This window comes from Oncorhynchus gorbuscha, linkage group LG02 (genome assembly GCF_021184085.1).
Source record: "Oncorhynchus gorbuscha isolate QuinsamMale2020 ecotype Even-year linkage group LG02, OgorEven_v1.0, whole genome shotgun sequence".
Taxonomy (NCBI): Eukaryota; Metazoa; Chordata; class Actinopteri; order Salmoniformes; family Salmonidae; genus Oncorhynchus; species Oncorhynchus gorbuscha.
This window is the reverse complement of record NC_060174.1, coordinates 73,172,036-73,199,497: the sequence shown is the minus strand read 5'-3', so window position 1 is coordinate 73,199,497 and position 27,462 is coordinate 73,172,036. Positions and strand designations below refer to the sequence as shown.

The 27,462-nt window shown below is 45.2% G+C and overlaps 1 protein-coding gene across 2 annotated transcripts; it reads right to left on the bottom strand.

Moving 5' to 3' along the window:
* Nucleotides 1-954: 954 nt before the first annotated feature.
* LOC124009060 (bromodomain and WD repeat-containing protein 3-like) lies at nt 955-27,462 on the bottom strand. 2 transcript variants are annotated; one of them, XM_046320575.1, is made up of 40 exons: nt 27,261-27,462; nt 27,040-27,098; nt 26,909-26,938; nt 26,669-26,728; nt 24,121-24,271; nt 23,857-23,955; nt 23,291-23,451; nt 22,953-23,174; nt 22,679-22,779; nt 22,483-22,553; nt 22,193-22,293; nt 22,005-22,045; nt 21,813-21,917; nt 21,518-21,668; nt 19,645-19,779; nt 19,430-19,558; nt 19,080-19,305; nt 18,821-18,967; nt 18,020-18,200; nt 17,761-17,854; nt 15,945-16,112; nt 15,781-15,854; nt 15,073-15,265; nt 14,743-14,859; nt 14,457-14,564; nt 14,170-14,294; nt 14,017-14,099; nt 13,655-13,766; nt 13,401-13,462; nt 12,991-13,146; nt 12,717-12,837; nt 12,365-12,490; nt 12,176-12,263; nt 12,024-12,077; nt 11,742-11,885; nt 5,993-6,145; nt 4,859-5,031; nt 4,635-4,723; nt 4,387-4,518; nt 955-4,077 (listed from the first exon to the last, which is right to left on the bottom strand). In XM_046320575.1, exons 1-40 carry the CDS (start codon nt 27,292-27,294, stop codon nt 3,344-3,346), a joined length of 5,310 nt encoding a protein of 1,769 aa, XP_046176531.1. In that variant the 5' UTR covers nt 27,295-27,462; the 3' UTR covers nt 955-3,343. The 2 variants fall into 2 exon arrangements, with proteins under 2 accessions (XP_046176531.1, XP_046176532.1); XM_046320576.1 differs by having other exon boundaries at nt 12,191-12,263; nt 27,261-27,461.

Below are 27,462 nucleotides of genomic sequence, written 5' to 3'. Positions count from 1 at the left end.
CCCAGAACTACACGGCAGGACCTGGTCAATGACCTGAAGAGAGCTGGGACCACAGTCTCAAAGAAAACCATTAGTAACACACTACGCCATCATGGATTCAAATCCTGCAGCGCACGCAAGGTCCCCCTGCTCAAGCCAGCGCATGTCCAGGCCCGTCTGAAGTTTGCCAATGACCATCTGGATGATCCAGAGGAGGAATGGGAGAAGGTCATGTGGTCTGATGAGACAAAAATAGAGCTTTTTGGTCTAAACTCCACTCGCCGTGTTTGGAGGAAGAAGGATGAGTACAACCCCAAGAACACCATCCCAAACATGAAGCATGGAAGTGGAAACATTCTTTGGTGATGCTTTTCTGCAAAGGGGACAGGACGACTGCACCGTATTGAGGGCAGGATGGATGGGGCCATGTATCGCGGGATCTTGGCCAACAACCTCCTTCCCTCAGTAAGAGCATTGAAGATGGGTCGTGGCTGGGTCTTCCAGCATGACAACGACCCAAAACAGGGCAACTATAAGGAGTGGCTCCGTAAGAAGCATCTCAAGGTCCTGGAGTGGCCTAGCCAGTCTCCAGACCTGAACCCAATAGAACATCTTTGGAGGGAGCTGAAAGTCCGTATTGCCCAGCGACAGCACCGAAACCTGAAGGATCTGGAGAAGGTCCATATGTATCAAATACTTATGTCATGCAATAAAATGCAAATCAATTACTTAAAAATCATACAATGTGATTTTCTGGATTTTTGTTTTAGATTCCGTCTCTCACAGTTGAAGTGTACCTATGATAAAAAATTAGACCTCTACATGCTTTGCAAGTAGGAAAACCTGCAAATTCGGCAGTGTATCAAATACTTGTTCTCCCCACCGTATCATGTTTTTCTATGGTGATTAAAGTGGGCATGTTTGTATTGTGTTTAGAGAATGTGACAGAATGAGCCAAATACCAAGGGCACCAAGTTGGGAGAAAATCTATGTCGCTCCTTTATTTAAAAAACAAAACACACAATCAAAAATATTGTGTAGAAAAAAAGTAATGTTTATTATTACACCTAGAATGTCATCATTGCTGGATTCAGAAACTACTAATCTGCTGCTTAAAGGCAAGTCCATTTACCATCTATTATATTAAGAGAACATGTTCACAAATTATTGAGTAGGGATTTATCCATTGGCCCAAGTGATGTGTTTTCAAACTATACCCACTGTAGGCAGACGACAGTTACTGCTGTCTCGCGATTAACTAACGAAAACCTTGATTGATTTTGCAGTCCCATCTCTTTCCCTAGTGTGGCAACATGACTAGCAGTAGCATGGCCCATCAGATGACACCTAAGGGGTATTTCAGAGACCCTAAACCAGAGTGTAGTAGGCTGATTCATGGGGTAGTGGAGCCGGGTGGATCCTGGGGGCATGGGGAGCACAGGAGGGCTGAGTCCTGGAACACTTAGCGTATGACACACACAGAGCACCTTATGTTAGGAAGTCGAAGGAGAGAAGAGAACCTCGCTGTCTGTAGCCTTGGTTTCTGTTTCTTAGGCAACGTTGCCAAGTGGCTCAGCTGTGTCGGACCCTCCGACCTTTGACCAAGCAAACACAACCCTCTGGTTCAATAATGCTCACAACAAAACAATATCACAAAACAGCCCAGAAAAGGTGTATTTGTATGCAAATGTGTTGAATATTATTGGCACAATTTATCTGCGCTTCGTACACACAAATAAAAAGTCCTTTGTTTTTTAGAACTGCATGGAGCGAAATCTGTTTGCTCTTTGTGGCTTGTCTGGTCATCCAATATAGTGATTAGGTGTAAAAATCAGAAGGCAGGATAGCATACTCAGCCCAACAAAAGCAATCTCAAATTCAGCTGCCACATACAATAGATACATGTGCAAACATTTCACCATCATTAATATTAGCTAAGGAATAATTGCAAAGTGTATAATACAGTGAAAAAATATAAATATTTCTGTAGTAAAAAAATGTTCTTTTCAGTATGAGGTGGAAGTGAGTGGTGGCTATGGGCGAGCCTCTCCCCAAAGTACCATGATGCACTTTGGTTTGTGTTTGAACCAATGACTGGTTTGAACATGCTGGGTTGAAGGACAGTGCCCTGGAAGTTATAAATTAATGTGTGCATTTGATTTAGATCAATGAAAGTATGTTCCAACCAACAGAAATAGAACTCAATGGTAGACCCTTATACAATCGCTTTGCATTTCTCCTTTCCAATTACCCACACTCTTTCTCTACACTAGCTACCACACTAGACATCACTCAACCATAACAACCACACGCTACAGGAAGAGGATACGGCAAAGCCTCTATTAACCTATTGTATGTGCAAATATACAAACTCTACAGAATTGATAAGGATTACGGGGGATATAGCATTGAAAACATTCAGTGGCCCAGGAGTTAACTAAGGAGGTCTACCTCTGATTCAATGGCAGAACATTGTACTGTAGGCATGCAGCATTTTATTAGTAGACATAATTAATGATGAAAGAAGTCACCACCTCAACTAATTAGAATCAATACGTTCCCACGCAAAGATAGTCTGAGAACTAAAACCCACAGACACAGCAGTCCTCTAAGACCTAGCCTGGATGCCTAAAAATAGATTAATGCGGTGAATGAGCACACCAGAGTTGACCTCCCAAAGTGAAGGATGGGGGTTGGGGAGGATGAAGCATAGTGGGAGGGTTAGCGTCAATCAGACAACCCAACACAGAGGGGGTCATGTGGAAGAGGGTAATTTAGGGAGAGATGTACTGTACTGTTCAGACAGAACACAAACAGAGAGAAGGAAAGGGAGCATCAGTCTGTCTGTCATCCAGATGTAGAGGACAGCAGAGCTTAGTCTCCTTGAGCTATAACATATGAGCACCAGTTTTTGGCATCTCTTGAACCTTTGTTGTTGTATGATCAGGAAAATCGGAGGTGAGAAGGAGGGTAAGAGAAAGATGGGGGAGGAAAACTGAGGATGATAAGGAGAAGAGTTATGAGTTGATAGAAGAAGAGGAGTAAGGGGAGTCTTTAAGGCCCAGGAGAGCAGTAAGTAAGGCGGAGGTGAGTGAGTTGACTTGTGGGTCCATGTTGATGAGTAGCTTTGAAGACCAGGGTGGGAGATTCCTTGGCAAGATAAGGAGCACCACTGCCAGTAGAGTCGTAAACAGTCTCGTACACAAAGCAAAATGATACAAAAATCAATTAAAAAAAATAAAGCAAAATCCCTGAAGTATTAATTTAGTCAATTGTACAGTCTCCAGTCTCACGCCTGGTGGGTAAGGTAGATAGGTGGTTGGTAGAAGGCCCAGTTTAAGGTGGTTTGAGGGGGTTGTGAGAGTCAGTGGTTCCAGCCCATAAGGTGGCTGACCCGGGCCTTTTCGGTCATGCGGCGTAGCCGTCCTGAGCGGGACATGCCTAGGTTGAGTGGGTCCTCTGTGGTCCCTGACTCGTCATCTGACTCGTCGTTGTACAACACTGTCCTGCGGCCCTGGTTCCGAGTGTTCACCTGACCAGACTTACTGCGGCTGCTGCTTTTCTGACCGCCCTCTGCCCCACCCTCACCCTGCTCTGATTCCTCCTCCTCTTCTGATTCCTCCATTTCCTCAGGCTCCTCTTCGTCCTCAGGCTCCTCCTCTTCGTCCTCAGGCTCCCCCCCTTCCTCTTGCTGCGGTGGCTGTGGCTGCTCCCCCTCTTCCTCCTCTTCATCTTCACCTTGTTCGTCTTCATCCTCCTCTTCCTGCTCCTCTGCCTGGACTCGTGCTCTCTTGGCTCTTTCTGGAGCCTCCTCTTCTTCCAGCATCCTCTTCCCAGAAACGGCCATCTTGCCCTTGACTTTGTGGCCCGTTTTTAAGCGGGGAGCTTTGCTGTAGTCGTGATCTCCCCCGTCCACAAACTTTCCAACCTCAGACTCACTGTCCGACTCACTGTCTGATGAGGAGGATGATGAGGAAGACGAGGAAGACGATGACGAAGATGAGCTATTGGATCCTCCAGATCCCTCTCCCTCTTCCTCCTGCAGCACTCGTCTCCTGTGGCTCTGTCTGGTGCCGTTAGTGAGAGGTCTGTTACCCTCTGGGGGGGAGAAAGAGAGAGGGGCACACAACGCCTCCCTGTTAAACATAGCACGGCAACACCTACTAAAGTAGCCTCCAGTAACTGCTGCCAAGTAGACTTACATGATAACCCTTTCTAATTGTGTGATTTTGGCAGCAGTGAAAACATAGTAATGATGTCATCAACTGCAGCGATTTAACCAGACTGACTCCAAACATTCAAGCAGTTGGCAAAATCATACATTTATCTAGATAGCGTGGTGAAACAGCTCTATGAAGGACTATTTATCCACTGCCTGCTGGAATTGCTTACCCTGTGTAGTAATACCTGAGTTCTTGACAGGAGTGGTTTGGCTGCGGGTGACACGGTCGGCCCCTGGACCCCCACTGTGGCTTCCTGTCCCGGAGTTAGACGATGATGAGGGTTGGCTGTCCTCATCCACCATCACACTGCTCGTCTCTGACATTGCAACAACAGCAGCACGTCACTTAACCACCCAACCCACAGTTCACACTTCTCCAAAACACATACCACCACACAGCGACACAAACATACACTCACGACAAGAGTGTTACCTTGAGATGGCCTGCGAGGCCGCTTCTTGGAGGGGGTCTGTAATTCTTTTGGTGTTGGTTTCTTCCTTGACTTGTGCTTCCCTTTAGGACTAGAGTTAAAGAGACACCAAGACATAGTGTTTTAGGTGGAATCTGAATAGATCCTACAAGGAGTGGTACATAATAGTTGGGGTTATTACAGTGGATTTAAGAGTTGTAGAGAGGGGTTCCAGCCAGGCCAGTACCTGGAGGGTCGGCTGGTGGGTGGGGAGCTGCCTCCGCTGTGCAGTCTCTTCCTGTAGCTGACACTCTGGCGACTTTTCCTCCGCTGGTTCTGGACCGCAGACTTGTAATCCGAGATGATGGAGATGATTTGTCTTTCAAAGAAGGCTGATAGGCTCAGGGTCATGGTGTAGATCTGGAGATGAAACAATGAAGATCAAAAATACCATTCTCACAAAACACAGTGTGCCTTCAGAAAGTATTAATTATTCCACATTTTGTTGTTACAGCCTGAATTCAAAATTCTATACACAATACCCCATGATGACAAAGCAAATACACGTTTTGAGAAGTAAAAAAAAAAATTACCCCCGTTTTCTCCCTAATTTTGTGGCATCCAATTGATAGTTACAGTCTCGTCTCTGCAACTCCTGTACGGACTCGGACTTGGGAGAGGTGAAGGGCAAGAGCCGTGTGTCCTCCAAAACACAACCCAACCAAGCTGCACTGCTTCTTGACACATTGCCCACGTAACCTGGAAGCCAGCTGCACCAATGTGTCAGAGAAAACACAGCGCACCTGGTGACCGTGTCAGCGTGCACTGCTCCCAGGCCTGCCACCGGAGTCGCAGTGCGCGATGGAACAAGGATATCCCTGCCGGCCAACCCCTCCCCTAACCTGGAAGACGCTGGACCAATTGTTTGCGCCCCATGGGTCTCCCGGTCGCGGCCGGCTGCAACAGAGCCTGGACTCCAACCCAGAATCTCTAGTGGCACAGCTAGCACTGCGATGCAAAAGTGTTGAATGCTTATTGACTCAAGACATTTCATCTTTTCATTTTTAATTCGTTTGTAAAAACGTATAAAAACCTAATTCTACTTTGACATTATGGGGTATTGTGTGTAGGCCAGTGACATCTCAATTGTATCAATTTAAATTCAGGCTGTAACAAGAAAATGCGGAAAAAGTTAAGGGGTGTGAATACTTTCTGAAGGCACTGTATAAGGGTCAGGGTTATAAATTGTTGAGATATAGTTGACCCACCGCATTTTGAATCTTGTAAAGAACTCAAGGGCACTCATCCAGTCAACGTTAGTTGAGGTGCAACCCAAAAAATGTATCCTCATTGAAAATCTTGTCAGAATCAGTACACTAACCTGTGACTTCTTGTTGGGCGTGTAGGCCTTGGAGTTGCTGAAAATTAGGCGGACATCTTTGGCAAACTCCATGGGGTTCTCGTAGTTCCCGATGATCAGAGTCTCTGTTACAGTCCCCAGGTCCATGGGAGTGTCTATGATGTCTCGATAGTCCTTGGAGAGGAGGGAGAAAGTGCAGTGTTTAGGACATCTGAAACCACAAAGTAACTGTCCAGTGTTTCCAGATTTCTATGAAATATGACCTATAAGCAATGTTCACCCAAGTTATTTTTTTTCGGCTAGCTGTTCTATCATTCAGCCTACAGTAGCAACCAATGTCTGGTGTTCAATGTAGGCCTACATTCCATGAGATTTTCTGGAAAAAAATATGCAAGGCTTGACGTTAACCTATTAATCCACTTGTCCTTCAGACAAGGTGACTGAAAACGTTGTGTTGTTTGATGTAAGAAACCGCTTTACAAAATAAAATGCATTATTATTCCCATAACATTATTACAGAGAATAAGACAAATTATGTTAGCCTCTGCCTATTGGCTAGCGGTCTCAAAATACAACACTGCCCCTTTAAGACGAGAAAAAGCTCTTTTACCTGACTCACTTTTCAAAGATCTAGAAATGTACACATTTTGTGCTCTTGTAGGAAGCAATCACTCCCCCATTGCTGAATACAAATTATATAGAACTGGGGTAATAACTCACTAACTAGCAAAGGATATGAACAAATGTGCACAACGATCTCGAAACAAGCGCATCTACTCAATACCTCTCATGCTGTAAACACAGTCCAGTTCAAAGTGAATGGCACAGATCTATATATGGCAATGGTATATTTGCATATAGCTAAAGGAGTCCTGATATCTCCAGGAGTGATAAGTATAATTGTTCTCCTAGGCAATCAGCAATTAGTACAGGGAGGTGAGCTCTCCACCTCTACTAGGCAATTAGCGTTAGTTCTTCAGTCTCCGCTGGTTCTCAGTGGCAGCTGTGGCAGTTTTGTTGCAAAACTAAGACCGTCACTGAAACAAAGAAGGTGCTGTAGAGTTGTTCTGCTGAGTTATTTGAGGAAGGAAAGAGAGGAAGGCTCCACACCACTCTCTTACTTGAGTATCTGAACTAGTTATTTACAGATTCTCATTTTGCTCTTTTGTAGCTTTGTCAAGTATGTGTGTGTTTTCTATACCTGTTCGAACCTCTCCCTGTAGGCTTTACAGACAGACGCTCATCACCCCTTGGCTGCAACCCTTCTAATTTAATGTACCCTGTGCGCACAACCCATGTGGAATTCCAGGTCGGTTGGAACTGCGGTCAAGAACGCAGAGTTCATCTCAGCCTATGCTGCCCTTCAGTCCCTTTACTTTTTGGCCCTGATGGGCGCCATGGATCACCCCAGAGAACACTGCTACTCCAGCAGCTCTCATCATCTGACTATTTTCTCTCATAGTCCAAGAGCATCTGGTCGTTGCGGTGGTGGCACAGGTCTACTCATTTATCTTAAGTGGAGATTCTCTTCGCTCTCACTCTCACCTGTCCAGCTCCTCATTTGAATTGCATGCAGTCACTGGACGATGGCTCACCGCTCTTTGTACATGGCGACTTCAACCCCCTGACGTCTGCCTTTAATTTCTTTCCAACTCTCATTCACCTCCTTGCCTCTTGACCTCACCCTTCCCCAATCAACTCCAACTCACAAGGCAGGTAATATACTCGACCTCACCTTTACTAGAGGATCACTACTGTTTCCTTTTTCTGTCTCCCTCTTCTCCAACCCTACCCACTTAGCCCCTAACCAGAGGGTCATGCGCCGTCTCAATCTTCGCTCTCTCCCATCATATCTCCCTTCTGATTCTGCCTCTTCGACCCTACTCTCCTTCCTCCCTTTCCGCATCATATGACTCGCACTGTCCCCTTTCTTCCAAGACAGCTCTCCCCTCCTGCTCTGTGGCTGAGTGACTCATTGCAAGCTTACAGAACAGAGCTACGGGCAGCTGAGCAAAAACTATCATCCTTTCACTCCTTCCCTCTGTATCTGCTGCTAAAGTCACTTTCTACCACAAAATTCCAAGCTTCTGACTAAACCCAGGAAACTCTTTTCCACCCTCTCTGCGGATGACTTTGTCAACCACTTTGAAAAAAGGTTGACGACATTCGCTACTCATTCACTCAGCCTATTGAGTCCACTGGTCTCACTCACACAGAACTACCCCTACGCCTTGACCTCTTCTCCCCGCTCTCTCCAGGTGACATTCTGCGACATCTCTTGAACTTCTCACTTCCTTCATCAACTCACCCCTGACCACTGGGTGCACCCCCTCGACTTTAAATTGTCCAGAGTTGCTCCCCTCCTCAAGAAACCAACACTCGACTCATCTGACGTGAAAAACTATAGACCTGTATCTCTTAGGATTGCATCCTACGTGGCAGGCCGCTCCAACCAGCTGATGTGGAGAGGATCAGTCTGCACTGGTGTAGCACCACATACTCTCCCGACTTTGCTACATTGCTATGCGGATGACACCCATTTACCCCCCCCCGACACCCAGGTGGCAACACGCAACTTTGCGTGCCTGGCAGATATCTCAACTTGGATGTCGGCCCACCACCTCAAGCTCAACAAGATGGAACTGCTCTTGCTCCTCGGGAAGGCCTGCATGCTCAAAGACATCTCCATCAAGGTTGACAACTCCTGTGTTGCCCTCCCAGAGTGCAAAGGATCTTGGCGTGACCCTGGACAACACCCTGTCGTTCTCTGTAAACATCAAAGCAGTCAAGCGCCCCTGCTCTACAACATCCATAGATTACAACCCCACCTCACACAGGAAGCAGCGCAGGTCCCAATCCAGGCACTTGTCCTCTCCCGTCTGGACGACTGCAACTCGCTGTTGGCTCGGCTCCCCGCTTGTGCCATCAAAGCCCTAAAACTTATCCAGAACGCTGCAGCCCGTCTGGTTCTCTCCTCACACTCCACTGGCTTCCAGTCAAAGCTCGCATCCACTACAAGACCATGGTGCTTACCTACGGAACAGCAAGAGGAATTGCCCATCCCTACATTCAGGCTATGCTCAAACCCTGGGGGAGTCTATGCTCACCCCAACTCGAATCCTCTGTTCTGCCACCTCAGGTCTCTTGGCCCTCCCACCCCTACGGGAGGGCAGCTCCCGCTCAGCCCAATTCAAGCTCTTCTCTGTTCTGGCACCCCAATGGAGGAACCAGCTTCCCCCTAAAGCTAGGACAGCAGAGTCCCTGCCAATCCTCCAAAAACCCTACCTTTTCAAACAGTATCTTCAATAATCCTCCTCACCCTGACATACACACACCCCAAAATATGCACTTGCACAACTCTGACTCTATTAATAACTACATTGAGGAAAAATAGTATCTCTGGATAAGAGTGTGGTAAATGTAAAAATAGGCCTACTTGAGCTCTGAGTGGTTATGGCGCACTGGCCTGTGTAGAGTACGGGCTGAGTCATGAGTGTCAATGCAATGGAATCCTACTCCGATGCGTTCTGCCCACAACAAAATAGCTTACACAGTTTTGCATATTAAGTCTTGCAGCGTTCGTTTTGTTTCAGTATGTTGCATTGAACGTGGATTATTGCATTGATTCAATCACAATTCCTACAGTAAAGGGAAACATTGATAGTGTTAACCAAGGGGAAAAGACTCTACAAAGTTGAGTGAAGTTCAATCTCGTGCTTCTCTGCGAGGGCTGATATTTGCATAGAATTAATTACAATAAGAGTGAAAGTCTTCCTTCCAAAAATTGTGATTAAGGATGTTAATTAAAAAATATGATTTTCTGTGTTGGAATGATGTGGGCACAGTCCAACAACATAATGATGTGGGCATCTACTGGTCATAAAAAATATTAATGCAAGTAGACCACTTATTGGCCAGTTCGGCCAACATGACATCATGTTCTATGAGGAAACAGCAAGCATTTTTGCAACTGTTTGAGATACAAGTTGTTGTAGGTGGGGTTTGGCCACAAATACGAGTCAACAACATTATTTGGGTATCAGTTAGCAGGATATTAACTTTTAAAAGTGACATTTTCACTGGACAGTTACTAACTCAGAATTGAGGACAGGTAGTTTGTACTACTTCTGAACCACTACAGTCAGACTGATGAGACCCTCAGTTTCTCTGATGGAAATGAAACATAGTGGACTGGTTTCCCAGACACAGATTGAGCCCAATCCTGGAGTAAAAAGTATCTTCAGAGGAGAAGCACCATAGCCTTTTAGTCCAGGAGCAGGTTTTATTTAGCTTTTGTGCAAGGAGGGGCACTGCCAGAGCCCTGCAAAATAACCTCCAGCAGGCCACAAATGTGCATGTGTCTGCTCAAACGGTCAGAAACAGACTCCATGAGGGTGGTATGAGGGCCCGACGTCCACAGGTGGGGGCTGTACTTACAGCCCAACACTGTGCAGGACGTTTGGCATTTGCCAGAGAACACCAAGATTGGCAAATTCGCCACTGGCGCCCTGTGCTCTTCACAGATGAAAGCAAGTTCACACTGAGCACGTGACAGAGTCTGGAGACGCCATGGAGAACGTTCTGCTGCCTGCAACATCCTCCAGCATGACCGGTTTTGCGGTGGGTCAGTTATGGTGTGGGGTGGCATTTCTTTGGGGGGCCGAACCTCCATGTGCTCGCCAGAAGTAGCCTGACTGCCATTAGGTACCGAGATGAGATCCTCAGACCCCTTGTGAGACCATATGCTGGTGCGGTTGGCCTTGGGTTCCTCCTAATGTAAGATAATGCTAGACCTAATGTGGCTGGAGTGTGTCAGCAGTTCCTGCAAGAGGAAGGCATTGATGCTATGGACTGACCCGCCCATTCCCCAGACCTGAATCGAATTGAGCACATCTGGGACATCATGTCTCGCGCCATCCACCATCTGGTTGCACCAGACTGTCCAGGAGTTGGCGGATGCTTTAGTCCAGGTCTGGGAGGAGATCCCTCAAGAGACCATCCGCCACCTCATCAGGAGCATGCCCAGGCATTGTAGGGAGGTCATACACACACGTGGAGGACACACACACTACTGAGCCTCATTTTGACTTGTTTTAAGGACATTACATCAAAGTTGGATCAGCCTGTAGTGTGGTTTTCCACTTTAAGTTTGAGTGTGACTCCAAATCCAGACCTCCATGGGTTAATACATTTGATTTCCATTGATAATTTTTGTGTGATTTTGTTGTCAGCACATTCAACTATGTAAAGAAAAAAGTATTTAATAAGAATATTTCATTCATTCAGATCTAGGATGTGTTAATTTTAGTGTTCCCTTTATTTTTTTGAGCAGTGTATATATAAAACGCGATCGCTGACATGCAAAACACTTTGGGACTATACCAAAAGATCGTTTTTGGGTGGAATTTTCCTTTAAAAACTTCGCCCCCAGCCCATTTCTCATTGTTTATGAAATGGTAGAGCCTCCAGCACCTTGCAAAAAATTGTAATACATACTCTACTGTTCTATTGCACGTACAATGATGTGCAATGATTTCCAAGGGGGAAAAAACATTGTTTAAAGTAATATCTTTGTTGTTGTAATATGACAAATGTGTCAGTTACACCATTACTGACTCCAGCTTTAAGTCACTGTGGGGGAACATGTCAGATTGTTAAGCGCTCAGATCCTAAGGCACTAATCCTGTAGCAGGCTGTTATCCTTTCTGTGTGTGAGGGGTTATATAATTGGTAAGGATTATGATAACAAGGAGAGGAGGAGGAGCCTTACTTGGTAGGTGAAGAGGTCCACAGGCTGTCTGAAGGGCTCAGAGTCAGGGCCGTCCATCATACGCCGCAGCAGTTCCCGACACTGGCCCCGCCAAGCACGCACATCTAACACCACCCCACGCTTCTTAGGACTGGGATTGGCCCGCTGATAGTGGGAGAGCGTGAAGGTGTCCAGTTAGGTTGATACAGAAAAACATTGGAAAAGTGAGATAATGGGGAACAGGAATCACAGTCATTGCAACAGCAATGGATATTCCATGTTTGAGATGAATTCTTCCCTTACCTGTTGACCTGTGGAGGTCCCTGGAGTGTCAGAGTCCATGTCCACCTCAGCAGTCTGCATACCAACACACAGACACATGTACTCTTAGTACTGCGTAATACACCACAAAGACAATTCAAACATCACTATGAACTCGAGGTGTATACACACACATCTTCATGTTTCACCTCATCCTCTCCACTGCTCAGCTCAGTCTTCACCTTGTGGTACAGATCTAAGATGTCTGTGCAGCTCTGGTCCCTGACAAAAACACACAACAAAACAGCTGGTCTTATTTACAGTCAAAACTATGTTCTTAATGAGTCACCATTTCACAAAGGGGAAATCTACACCATTCATACCCGATGTAGCGGAGGAGCACATCAGTCACCACCTTGGCTGCTGTCACGATGGGGCTCTGGGGCTCGTTGAAAGTGCGGGCGTTGTGCTCAATGTAGCGCACCTCCCACATCAGAGCAGAGATCCTCCTAGGAGAGATGAACATCCCGAGGGAATAAGTTGAGTGAGAGTCACTGATCTCCTCTAACTGGAACATACCAAATCCAAATTACAGCTGAGAAACAATGGGGCTGACTGGAGGATTAGCAACAACTACAATTGTCTTGAAGGATTATTCCAGTGTGAGTGGTTGGTCTGAGTATGTTCTGAAGTACTGCAGTGTGTCAGGGTGCAGGCTGAAAGGCCAGTGCTGACCTGTAGAAGCGGTTCTCCAGCCGTCTGCGGATGGTGCTGAGGTCAGTGGGGTAGGCCACCACAGTGCAGTAGAGAGGGTAGTCCCGCAGGTCCACTGGTGACGCAAATGCCTTGGCCAGGTCTACCCAAACACAACACACCCATTAATCAATACCACGCCATATCCAAGACCACTTCCGAATACAATCGAACGAGACTTAAAAATCAGGGTCACCCGTGGCTCAATTCATCCAATATGACAAGCAGGACTTCCTGTGTGGTACCGTTGACATACCCAGTGTGAGCAGCTCGTCGATGCCAAAGATGACCCTCTGGCAGTCCTCGTCCCGTGTGTGAGCCCCCCACTCCCCCTCCTGGGGGCTGTAGAGGCGAGCCTTCACCTCCTCCTCAGTCACAACCACCCCGTCACCAACATCCTCTGGCAACTCCGCTGGGGGAGGAACACAACATGTCAGTCAGAGAGACCATATTGCGTCATTGGCTGGCTGCTCAGTCTCACTATCAATAACCTGATCTTAATTATCATAACATATGCAGTCTCTGAATTTAGTATGTTAAGTGATTGAGTGTGCTAGCTGGAGAGGTATTTGAATGTGTAAAATTCTGGTTGCAAACTCAAACTGCATTATCCAGTAGATGATCTGAGATGGTTGAGGAGCCACTGATAGAAGCAGTGATACTGACCTTCATCAGGAATGGGCTCCATGTCCCAAGGGCTCATCTTCTCCCTCTCGCTATTATCCCACCTAGTCAAGAGAAATCGCAACTTAACATTCAGTATCATAAGATATTCATATTTTCCTCCTATTGGGTGTAAGCTACAGTATGAGCTATTGAGGCAAACACTGACATACCCCTCCAGACTGTATAAGCGGAGGTCTACAGTATCATCTCTATCTATTTAACCCAGGTGATATGCAGGGTACACATTGACTCACTTGACAGTGTAGCACTGAAACAGGCTGTCTGGGTACTCTGGCTGGAGTGGCTGTTGGTCCTCCACTGAGCCAAACCACCAGGCGTCATCGATGATGCTCCGGAAGCGCATACCTAGCAAGGACAAATCATGCTTGTTTCAGTACATGCTGGTCCGTGAATCACCAGAAGGATGTATGGGACCATGAACTGAAACATCTCACAGAACACAAACATGTGGAAGACTGCACCACATTTCTTACATGGCACACAAACAAAGAGGAGTGTTGGAGATAAACAGGTAGGGGAGTGAACTGGGTACATCCTCTGACAGGCTTGTGTTCTGCATGCTGGATAGAGGCTGGCAGAGGGAAGCAACACTAACCTGTCTGCCAGTTGTGCTCTTTAGCTTCATCATAGAACTGCTGAAGCACCAGGAAATCGATGACATCCGGCATGTCATGGTACCTGAGAGAACAAGGACATGTCATTCATTGCCATATTCTTTTCATACAAAAGAATAAGATGGATGACTTACTTTAGGGAGAATGACTCATTGGTCATTTTGCCTGAGATGGGGTGCAGGAAGGCCAGTTTTAGACAACAGAGGGTGGGGGGGCCCACTTCATACTTGATACCAACTACCTTCACAGACTCCTGGTCCTGAACGACGAGAAAACAGACAAAGAGAGAGGGGGTGATAAGAGGAATAAAACACTAGGCCACATTAAAGATATGGAATCCATGAAGGACACACAAAATACATAAAATAACATATAGTAGACAAAGGAAGCAGTGTTAGTAAGTGTTGAGGGTTGGTCTCACCCTGAGGTTGAGCTTGTTCCAGGACTGTTTCTGAGGGTTGATGCTGTAGGCCTTGGCCCTGCGCACCGCCCTGACATAGGCCTGGTGGCCCTGCCTGAAGTACATCAGCTGGTGAGCAATAGGAAGAGAAGGGTCATCATACAGGCCACAATGTCTATCAACTAGGACACAAACCTTGCACTATCGTATAAAATGCGGTAGAGATTAAGCGCAAATGTCAAAATGTGAAGATATTTTGTGGGGTGCACGGCTGAACCTCATATGGCCCATCAGGCAGGTTCCTTACCTCATCACCCATCTGTGGCACAAAAGGCGAGCGTCGGGGGATGGTCTCCATGATCCAGGACGGGGGAAGCCATTCCTCCGCGTCACAGCCAGCCAGAGACAGAGACGAACTGGGTTTCTGAGCACAAAGAGACTGGGTTAAACAGTCCGCAATATCACACATGCTAAGGTAATGAAACTTTCCCTCTCATTAGGCCTCATCACATAAACTAGCTACAAGCACTATAGTCTGTATAGCCAGTAACTGAGATACACCATTTTCAAGCAGCCCGTTGGCTGCACCATTCCCTGCCCAATGCCCATGTCTCTACTGTACATTCTGTGAGCACACCTTCTGTTTGGTCTGCTTGGGCTTCTTCTTCTCCTCCGCCTGCTTCCTCCTGGCCTCCTCTCCCTGGCCCTCCGCCTCCTCCGAGCTGCTGGAGCCACCGGGCGGCCGCACCTGCCTTCTGCTGGTACGCTTGGGGGGCTGGAGGTTGATCCCCGCATCAGCTGTCCAATCAGAGTAGTCACTGGAGGAGACACTGAGGGGAGAAGAGGAGATAAATCTAAAATTTAGAAATAGTTCAAATTTGACCCTAATTAAAGATGTTTCAATTTAAAACCCATTCCATTTGGTTGTAGGTATAACATATTCTGACTAGAGGGGAAGAAAACACAAAATAAACTGAGACAACATCTCAGCCAGGTCGGATATTAAAGTTCACGTAAAAAAAATCATACAGCTATCAGATCTAGCCTACTTCTAATACATGTTCAACATGAACTAGTCACAAGCTGCTGCTGTACTAGAATTGGGATCATTTGCTTTAATCTTTTGACCTAAGAACTATAACAAAAACAGTAGCTAATTGGAATTACTTCAATTGTGTTGAATCTAGAGTAGAGGCATTCAGCCATGGAATTCTACACATTCTCATTTGGTTAAATAGCTAGCTAATGGTAGCATAACTGGCTAGTATTTGCTGTTATCTAAAGAAACACCTGGGAAAGTGTTTATGGTTAAACTTTGAGTGTTTAGGAGATGATAGACATTTACCTGGAACTGCTGTCACTCTGCCACTGTGCTTCCCCATCAGAGGAAGCATCGCTGGCCTCTGCCTGCTCCTCTGCCTATAGACACATGGAAACATGATTAGACCTCCTCTAACATGACAAGACCAAGGCCTCTGCTACTTCCAAGAACAACAGACTACAACCCACCTCTCCATCGCTGTCTGAGTCCATCTGGCTGTCAGAGTTCCTCCGCCTATCCACAGGGCGGCGATCTCGTGATGAGCGGGTCTGGTACGCTGGTGCAGGTCTGGTCTGCTTCTTCTTCTTCCTCTGGGTTCGCCGCAGGGAGCGCTTGCATGGAGCCTGCTCCTCAGTCTACAGGGTGGGATGGGGTGAGAAGTTGTTAAATGATAGAAAATAAAGCTATTGGTATAAACCAGTGGTTCACAAACTTTTTATAGTCCCGTACCCCTTCAAACATTCAATTTCCAGCTGCTTACCACCTCTAGCACCAGGGTCAGCACACTCAAAATGTTGTTTTTTGCCATCATTGTAAGCCTGCCACACACAGTATACAATATATTTAATAAACATAAGAATGAGTGTGAGTTTTTGTCACAACCCGGCTCGTGGGAAGTGACAAAGAGCTCTTATAGGACCAGGGCACAAATAATAATAATAAATTATTTTGCTCTTTATTTATCCATCTTACATATAAAACTTTATTTGTTCATTTAAATTGTGAAGAACTCAGTTTAATGAAAAGGGTGTGCTTGAAAGGATGCACATAACTCTGCAATGTTGGGTTGTATTAGAGAGAGTCTCAGTCTTAAATCATTTTCCACACACAGTCTGTGCCTGTATTTAGTTATCATGCTAGTGGGGGCTGAGAATCCACTCTCACATAGGTACGTGGTTGCAAAGGGCATCAGTGTTAACAGCGCGATTTGCCAAGGCAGGATACTCTGAGCGCAGCCCAATCCAGAAATCCGGCAGTGGCTTCTGATAACATTTTCACAGAACCGCTTGTTGCAATATCGATGAGGCTCTCTTGTTCAGATATCGGTAAGTGGACTGGAGGCAGGGCATGAAAGGGATAACTAATCCAGTTGTTTGTGTTAAGTCCAATAGTATGGGGCTTGCCTGTCCTAGCCACTTGGTAGCTCATCATATAAGACTTTTCTAGCCCCTTCTTATTAAATGGTGTCTGTTGCTTTTATAAATATATTTCTACTCGAAAGTTGTCTCGCTCAATTCTCGCTCAAAAACTTCTGTGGCTTATTTTTCAAATTGGCATGTTGTTTCTAAATGTCTGCGCAAGAGTGAAGGTTTCATCGAGTTGTGAGATAGTACTTTTGTACTTTTGCACATATAACACACTGTGGCTGAGAAAAGGCACTACTCCCAATATAAGTGAACCCCAAATCAATAGTAGTAGTTCAAATCATATTTGCGCCTCTTCGATAGTCCAACGTCCCCGTCTGTTGTTCGTTGCTTTCCCGGGTAAGGGGTCAGTAGCTATTCGGCAGCATCAGATTCACAAATGTCCGTGTCCATGCTAGCTGGGCTAACAACATATGTGGAATTACTGATGCTAGCATTGGATGTGCTCGTGGCAGCAGAACAACTTATGTCGTCAACAGGTGCAGTACTGCAGAATGAGCAGCAGCTATGTTTGGCTACATATGGACAGTTCGTGGAATTCCCTAGAGAGAGGAACGGTTAATGTGATTGGATGTTAATTATTTGACTAGGCTACCTGTATTTGACAATGTGTTGTTATTTCGCTGAACACTAGATGGTTTAATTTTATTTTTGACATTGAAACTCACCTAAATGTATAGCCCCTTTGGACTGATTGAGAATGTGGAGACATTTAATATTATTTTATATTATTATAAAAAAAATATGTGAATGACATTTTTATTTGGCGTACCCATTTGGGAATAACTGGTATAAATCAACAAAGGGAAGGGGGAAATTTGTTCTGAAGGAGATGTGGGACAGTAGTGTAGAGACTCACCTTAGGAGCACCGAGTACAGGTTTCCTCCTCCTCTCTGTGTTGTAGAGGGAACACTCCACCTCACCTTTGGCCCGCCTGGTCTCCTCCATCACCCTAAACAACACAAACACACAGCTTCAGTCAGCCACTGGGGGATATCTACCTAGGAAATCTTACAAACAGTCCTAGGCACAAATTTAAGAGGATGGACAGGAATGGTTAGAAAATAAGTTTCAAGGCCATCTCAGGTAGGCCCTCTGGTTAGTTAGCCAGTCTCACCGGAGGACCCCTTGCTGGACTTCGTTGACAACCACCCTCCTGCTCCAGGCCAGCAGGTCCCTCTCCGTGGCCATCTGACTGCGAGGGGCGTTGTGGTGCATTTGACGCACCCCCTCCACCTGACCACTCCTCCTCAGGCCCACGTTTGGGGGCGATCCCACTACCTCTGCTCCCTCAACAGCTGCAAATGAGGGAAAACATTCAACTTGAATTCATGACTACAACATCTGAAATCCAATATGCAGATTCAATCCAATAAGAAGATTCAAGGGGCATCCCCATATGTACATTGAACAAAAATACAAAATGCAACAATTTCAAAGCTTTTACTGAGTTACAGTTCATATAAGGAAATAAATCAATTGACTATCCTGCAGTTAAAGAAGCCGGATGTGGAGGTCCTGGCTTGGCCTGGGTACACGTGGTCTGCATTTGTGAGGCCAGTTGAACGTACTGCCAAATTCTCTAAAACAACGTTGGAGGCGGATTATGGTAGGCTAATGAACATTCAATTCTCTGACAACAGCAATCCTGGAAACAGCAGTCCTGCAGTCAGCATGGCAATTGCATGCTCCCTCAAAACTTGAGACATCTGTGGCATTGTGTAGTGTGACAAAACTGCACATTTTGGAGTGGTGTTTTATTGTCCCCAGCACAAACAGGGAGGTAAACAAATTTGTGGCCAAAATTTGAGAGAAATAAGCTTTTGTGCATATTTTATTTCAGCTCATGAAACATGGGACCAGCACTTTACGTTTCCATTTTTGTTCAGTATAAATAGTACATGAGACTGACACGTACCACCCTCTCCTTCAGGCACTCCATCTTGGTCCCGACTCTCATCTGGTTGGTTCTGCAACTCTCTGATCAGGACATCCAAAGGGCTTTCTCCGTGACCATCCTCTGCTGTTTGCTGGCCGATCACCTGCTCAACCACCTCACCATCACCTAAGCAACAGAGAAGTAGGTTAGAAATCCCAATGTTACTCACATTTTGATTCCAGAGCCTAGTAAAGAATTATTGTTGAAACCACTAAGAAGCATTGGTAAGGAGGTTTACCATTCGCCATGTAGCCAAGCTGGGGCACCAGATGCTCATCCTTGCAGCTCTCCCTGCCGGGTACCAGGCGCTGGTAGTGGGTGGGGTGGGGGTTACCATCCACATCCACAAGGAAGGGAGGGGGCATAAGGTGGGGCGCCTGCTGGGTCTGCTCGTCCAGGACAAAGTTATTGGCGTCTCGGATTAGCGGCCTGAAGTCAGTGTGGAAGAACATTTGGTCAGGAATCTAGAGGAAGGATATGGAGGAAGAGGAGATTTGTTATTAACATTTTCTCTTTACAAGCGATATGATAACATGTAACTTACCCATCTTTCTCCAAATGAGCCACATGGAGTGGCCAGGGACTCACCTTCTCATAGGGTCTGCTGCAGCCAAAGCCAAAGATGAGCAGGTGGCCATGGGAGTCAGTGCAGGCAAAATGTTGTCCATCAGCTGAGAACTTACAGTCAAATACAGCTCCGTGACCTTGGCCCTCAATCTGAGACACAGAGAGAAAGGCTTGTATGAATGTCTGCCAGGGTAAAACACAGCCACCAACACAGTCATCATGTAATCAATCTCCACCATGTTGAAGAAGTTGCGGATCTTGGATCCCTTGGACAGGTCCCACATGTAGATGTTGCCGTCGTGGCCAGCAGAGAGCATGATGCGGTGGTCAAAGGGGTGGGCCTCCAGGACAAACACCTCATCATCATGACCCTGGAGTAGGAACAGCACATTCAGTCGTAACAGGTCTCACTCACTGAAGAGACCAGAAACATACAGGTAACTGCCAAAACAAAATAAATACTTGAGTAAATGAGGGATACAAAGTATATTGAAAGCAGGTGCTTCCAAACAGGTGTGGTTCCTAAATTAATTAAGCTATGAACATCCCATCATGCTTATGGTCATGTGATAAAATTCCCAGTTGCCCATTATTTTGGCTACCATGGCTAGAAGAGATCTCAGTGACTTTGAAAGAGATTCTGGAGTGGCACCTGAAACAACGTTTTCCACCACCATTAACAAAACACTAAATTCTGGAATTTCTTGTGGAAGAGTGTAGTATTCTTTTTAATAGAGTTCCAGACACTTGTAGAATCTATGCCAAGGCTCATTGAAGGTGTTCTGGCAGCTCATGGTGGCCCAATGCCCTATTAAGATACTTTGTTAGTGTTTCCTTTATTTTGGCAGTTACATGCATCTAGTATGTACAGTACCAGTCAAAAGTTTACACACCTACTCATGCAAACTATTTTCTACAGTGTAGAATAATACCGAAGACATTAAAACTATGAAATAACACATATATAGTAACCAAAAAGTGTTAAACAAATCAAAATGTATTTTGTATGTAGCAATCCTGTGCATAGTGACATCAGAAACTATGCCTGACTTCACTGCTCTAGTCAATGTCCATCAGAGACTTCACTCCTCATACTGATTGAGCAGTTTAAATGTAATGTTGAGCTCTCGTTCTTGTGTTTTTGTGCATATCCGTTAACAAGAGTTCCGTATAAATCAGGCCTTCATGGTCGAATTGCTGCAAACCACTACTAAAGGACACCAATAATAAGAAGAGACTTGCTTGGGCCAAGAAACACCAGCAATGGACATTAGACCAGTGGAAATCTGGAGTCCAAATTGGAGATGTTTGGTTCCAACCGCTGTGTTTTTGTGAGATTCGATGTGTGTGAACGGATGATCTCCGCATGTGTATTTCCCACCATAAAGCATGGAGGAGGAGGTGTTATGGTGCTTTGCTGATGACTCCATCTGTGATTTACTTAGAATTCAAGGCACACTTAACCAGCATGGCTACCACAGCATTCTGCAGCAATACGCCATCCTAGCTGGTTTGGGCTTAGTGGGACTATCAGTTGTTTTCAACAAGACAATGACCCAACACACCTCCAGGCTGTGTAAGGGCTATTTTACCGAGATGGAGAGTGATCTGCATCAGATGACCTGGCCTCCACAATCCCCCAACCTCAACCAAATTGAGATTTCTGGGATGAGTCGGACCACAGAGTGAAGGAAAAGCGGCCAACAATTGCTCAGCATATGTGGGAACTCTGTTGGAAAAGCATTCCAGGTGAAGCTGGTTGAGAGAATGCCAAGAGTGTGCAAAGCTGTCATCAAGGCAAAGTGTGGCTACTTTGAAAAATCTAAAATATGTTTTGATTTGTTTAACACTTTTTGGTTTGGGATGAGTTGGACCGCAGAGGGAAGTAAAAGCAGCCAACAAGTGCTCAGCATATGTAGGAACTCCTTTAAGACTGTTGGAAAAGCATTCCTTGTGAAGCTGGTTGAGAAAATGCCAAGAGTGTGCAAAGCTGTCATCAAGGCAAAGGGTGGCTGTTTTGAAGAATCTGTTGAACACTTTTTTACTTACTACATGATTCTGTGTTATTTCATAGGAAATAGTAAAAACAGGAGATCGACATCTACTCACAGATAGCACATGCAGAAGCTGGCCCGTGGTGGAGCTCCACACTTTGAGCAGGTAGTTAGAGACCGCTGTGACAACCGTGCGGTCACCACGGTCCCAGGCCACCATTGTCGGCACCAGCTTGGTCTTGTCCTCGCCATTCACAACAGCAGTCCTGTGACAATCGCATACGTTAAATACATGCTAACCACTTACTAATGAGACAAAAACATAAACCCATTTGCTGCTGCACAGAATTAAATGCTGCTGCACAGATGTCAATTCTGGACACTATTGCAGCTGGACAGCATTGTCTTACCCTGGCAGTCTAGTGGCTATGTCCAGAGTAATGCTCTTCCATTCCTGCTGCTGGTAATGCCATATCCTGACTGTGCCGTCACGACTACCACTCACAAACCTCAGGCTGGGACCAGACACAGCAGTTAGAAGCCACACAGCAACAAATCAAAATAGTTTTTATCTAAGTAAAGAGACAATTGCACACACTAACCTGTAACTGTTGTTACAAAACTGGACCACCACAACTTTGTCCTGGAGGAAGAGGTAGGAGTTAACAAAAGGAGTAGGGAGAAACAAACTATGAACAGTGCAAGTGCTCTGTGATCTAGCTCCATTGATCCTCTCTCGCTCTTATGTCTGTCGCTCTCCATCTCTGTTCTTCTCTGCTCTGTGTCTTACCATGTGAGAGTCCAACTCAGAGAGCTTCATGGGTGTTTCAGAGCCAAGGTAATACACCCTGATTACATGATCTGTGCTGCCTGTGGCCAGGAACATCCCACCTGATTCAAAGAGCAAGTGAACAACACGTAAGTACATTAAACTAACAAACAGAACTAGTTCTGTGGCTTTGTGAAAACTTGCCTTGATCAAATAGTCATTTGAATTTAGTAATTAACTCCATAATTCAGTGAAAAGGTGAAGTGGAATAAATGTAATGCAAAGCATGTTGTTTATTAGTGGCCACCTACCACAGCTGAAGGAGGAGGTGGAGATCTGGACCCCAGGCCTTGACCGCTCAATGAACTTGACTGGCCGGTCACTGAGGATGAATCAGAACGCAATACAGGTTAGGTTCAATACAACTGATCGGTTGAAAATTTAAAAAAACATTGCATTCTCATCTCATCGTTTTGCCTCAGACAAACTCTGCTGTCCAACACTTACACAAACTTCATGCTGAGCGAGTGCCATTGCCAGAAACACACCATGCCGTCTGCTCCGGTGGAGGCCAGGTACCGCATTGGTCCTTTAACCGCCGGACAAAACTGAGGAAGACAAGGGATGTCACATACATTTCTCAAGCAGAAAGGGTCACAAAATGACATTGTCAAAAACTAACAGGTTTCATGCAAGATATTTTACTTGGCAGAAGGTAAATTCCTGAATATTGAAGGGAGTAACTAGGTTCTTATTGCTTAGTCCTGAGGGCTGTCCTGACCTGTATGGAGGTGATGGAGGCTGCATGGCCCTGCAGCACAGTGATGGGGGCGCAGGTGCGCAGGCACCACACTCTGATGACCTTGTCACAGCTGGCTGAGGCGATTAGCGTGTTGTCGTAGTTCACCGCCATGTCGGAGATCTCGGCCGCATGGCCACGCAGGGTGGACAGCAGCCGGCCATCATCTGTGGACCATATCTTTACCAGACAGTCATCAGAACCCTGGAAGGAGAGGGGTCACGATGAGACACCGGCAACATAGAGAATGACACACTTCAGAGGGAACTGACAACAACTGTCTTTGGTATTCCTTCTCTCCTCTTTTGTCAGACTCTTACTGTAAATATCCGTCTGCCACTGCGGTCGAAAGCCACACAGTATACAGAGGATAGGTGGCCCAGGATGCGCCTGTGCATCTTCACATGCTGATAGGTGTAGGATGGCAGAGCATGGCCGAAGCGGGCAGTGCCAGTAGCCTGGCGAGCACCCATGATGGACACTAGACGGCGAGAGAGTAGAGGTCAGTTGAGCGGAGGTAAAATGATTTACAAACACTTAAGTATGTATTGTTCTGTAGTGTTACCAATAGTTTACTTGTTTCAGGGATATATGTTTATTAATGGGATACTGTGAGATTCAATTAATCTACTTACTCAGAGTCAGATGAACTCATGGACACTAATTTTGTCTTGGTATGAAGTATGAAGGAAGTTAGAGGGTACCTTTGCTGGCGTACCTGTAGACTTCTAGTCATTGTGCTAACGCTAGTTAGCATTGGCTCGCGAAACTACCTCCAACTTCCTTCATACTGCACGCAGAGCCATAAAAATGGTGTCTACGAGTTCATCTGATTCAGGCTTAATTGCCAGAATTTCGCAATTTTCCTTTTGAAAGCACAGCTTACCGATGCTGGGGGGCTTCCCAAAGCTGACTGGGGGTTCTGGGGGTCGACCCCGGTGGAGCGCAGCAACAGCAGTTCCACTCCATTCTGTGTGGCTACAACCTAACAGAGAAAAAAGAAGGCATGATTCTAAAGCATTACAGACTGTATTACCTGGAACATTTATTCTGCATCTGTGTAACCAAATACCTATGTAGGGATTATGACATTAGTTAGTCTTTGATGATGAGAGAGAGAGAGAGAAACAGTGAAGAGACGGGGGCTCACTTTTAGCTGTGCGAAGCAAAGACTGTCTTCCCAAACCCAGGAGGGTTTGGACCCCAGGGACACTAGGTGGGGCCTCCTTGTCTATGAGAGGACCTATCTGCTGGCATACTCTCAGCAGGTAGTCTGCAGGGATGTGCTGGTTCAAGATCACCTGTGGACACATGATGGAAAACAGTCATCAGATAGACCTGTGTGAGTGGAATCAGTAGTGAAACGTCATCAAAGCAACATCAATATACCGGAATGGGACCATATCCCTAGGCACTTAGATATCTTACATTTACAACCTATACAGTGAAGACTCATCATCATCATCAGTTAGATGTTATGTTCTGTCAGTAAAACATTCACACGGTAGGTCAGAAAGTGCAGTGGGAGCACAAAATATGCAATTCCAAAATAATGCCTCCTTACACAGTGGCTGGGGTCAATTCGAATGGAAAGCAGTCAATTTTAAGGAAGTAAACTTAAATAAATCAAAATGCGAAAAAGCACCATATATTTTAAAATTACTTCAATAAATGGAGGAGTAAAAGCTATTTATGGAATGGACCCCAGTCCTGCTTTACACTTCACAACTTTGATGACACATACTAGTTCCAGGAAAGATACTTTCGTAGTGTAAAGAGACAGAGTTAAATTCAAATCTCGAGAGACGTCTCCCATACTACCTCCGGGCATCTACACCATATATCCACCCCATGAGTTGTATAGTGTAAAGACAATGGCTCTCCCTCACCATGTCCCTGCAAGAATTAACTTTATAGTTTGAATTTCTATCCTTATTTTGTTTGTCTATATACTGTGGTATTTACGGTACACTAATAAGTGCACACACAACATGTAAAATGTTGGTCCCATGTTTCATGATCTGAAATAAAAGATCCCAGAAATATTTCATACCACAAAAAGCTTATTTCTCTAAAATGTTGTGCACAAATTTGTTTACATCCCTGTTAGTGAGCATTTCTCATTTTCTAAGATAATCCATCCACCTGACAGGTGTGGCATATCAAGAAGCTGATTAAACAGCATGACCATTACACAAGTGCACCTTGTGCTGGGGACATTAAAAGGCCACTATAAATGTGCTGGTTTGCCACAACACCACAGATGTGCAATTGGCATGCTGACTGAACGGATGTCCACCAGAGGTGTTGCCAGATAATTTAATGATAGTTTCTCTACCATAAGCCACCTCCAACATTGTTTTAGAGAATTTGGCAGTACGTCCAACTCGCCTCAGAACCACATGTAACCACGCCAGCCCAGGACCTCCACATCCGGCTTCTTCACCTGCAGGATCGTCTGAGACCAGTCACCCGGACAGTTGATGAAACTGAGGAGTATTTCTGTCTGTAATAATAATCCCTAATGAGTGGGCCTATACCCTTCCAGGCCCACCCATCGCAAAACTTGTGCAACCATAATTGCACCGCTCAACTGGTCGTTCAGTACCGTTTCCGTTGAATTAAACACTCAACCCCATTTTGTCGTATTGAATGCACCCCAGGAATGTGGCTTTGGTCACACCACATCAAAGGCTAACTTAGCTAACGTAACGACAGTGTAAACAGAAAAGTTGAACATCTGATGTTGAGAGATCGATCTGCTGAACAATTCATCAAATGGCCACCTGGACTGTTTAAATTGACAACCCCCCCTTGGTTTTTACACTGCTGCTACTCACTGTGAATTATCTATGGATAATCACTTTACCCCTACCTACATGTACAAATTACCTTGACTAACCTGTACCCCCACACATTGACACATTACTGGTACCCCCTGTATATAGCCTCTGTTATTGTACCATGTTATTTAAAAAAAAAAAAGTTTTTTACTTTAGTTTATTTAGTAAATGTTTTCTTAACTCAATTCCTTAACTGCATTGTTGGTTAAGGGTTTGTAGTAAGCATTTCAGTGTAAGGTCTACTACACCGGTTGTATTTGGTGCATGTGACAAATACAATTTGATTTGATCTTGACTTCAAAAGTGCAGTTGTTTTCACATTTTGGATTCAGGGTTCACCCCAAAGAATGCGAAAAAATCCTGGGGTGAAACATGACATTAATATGCCCTCTATAACAAGTCATACAGTTGTAAACAGGTAGTTGTTGCCTGCATGAATTTAGTTAGTACACACAGTCAGACAAAGTGAGCGATCTCGACAGCCAAGGCCAATCAGAATCACCCTCCTTCTCTTCTCCCCGGCTGGCTCAAATAGTAACTGCGATTTCATTGGCTGTATGCGAAGATTGACGTTCTCCAAGCCTTTGTACAGCCTCGTTCTGTTTGCCCTCGTTTAACCCCTCCTCTTTGCACACACGAAACGGCAATAAAAAATTGATATATTTGGTCAGAAATTAAGTAATCAAATGCCGGCTATTACTACAATGCACAGTTGGTGTGAAAATAACACACTATCATCCATCAATTAAATCCAAAGATTTAAAAGCCGGGAAATATTGATATAAAAACGTACCTATATTATTGAAAACGGTTACTGGACTGATTAGATTAAGAACTTATTATAATAACACTCACCCAGTCTTGGAAGTTTCGTTTGTATTGTTTGCCGTCCCAACTCCATCGTTTCGGGATCAACTAGAAGGGAGACACGCGGTTAAATAATTGCATCAAACCACAAATACAATCATGTATTTGATATACTGTTAATGCCTCTATCAATAAAAGTATACCATGCCAATAAAAATAGAAAGCAGTCAATATCGCGGAAACGAGACGTGAGAACAAGCTAATACAGACGAGAGCGGCGCAGCTTACCTCATACTCTTCTAGTTCCTCAACCAGTATCTATGGAGAGACAGTTGCTAGTATTTATCACACATTCAGTCCTATTTAGCTAGTTAGCAATTGTAGCTATCAAAGTTCTTGATATAACTTGTCATTCGTACCTGTGCCGATTTTTTACACGGTCCCGACTGGAGAAATCTAGCAATGAGGTAATACAATTCTGAAAATGCAGAGGCGCATTAATTAGCCATTCAATAGCTACGCTATCCAGGTAGCTAACTAGCCAGCTAACATTAGCTAACTAGTTAGCTAGGCTAACTAATATAAGCCCTAAAGTGTTTGCGTTCATATTTTAATAGAAAAATAAACACTCAGCACCCACCAGCTTCGATTTCTGAACACTGTTCTTCTGCCATCACTTGATAAGAACACCGACATTTGATTCATTAATGTGTATTTGTAGAATAGCCACAATAATTATTTCCACAGCAGGCAGCACTCGGCCTTTTCCTTTCTCAAGCTAGCTAGCTAGCTGTATCTCACCGCCTTGTGCTTTGTTAGCGCCCTCCCGCGACCAATGAGAG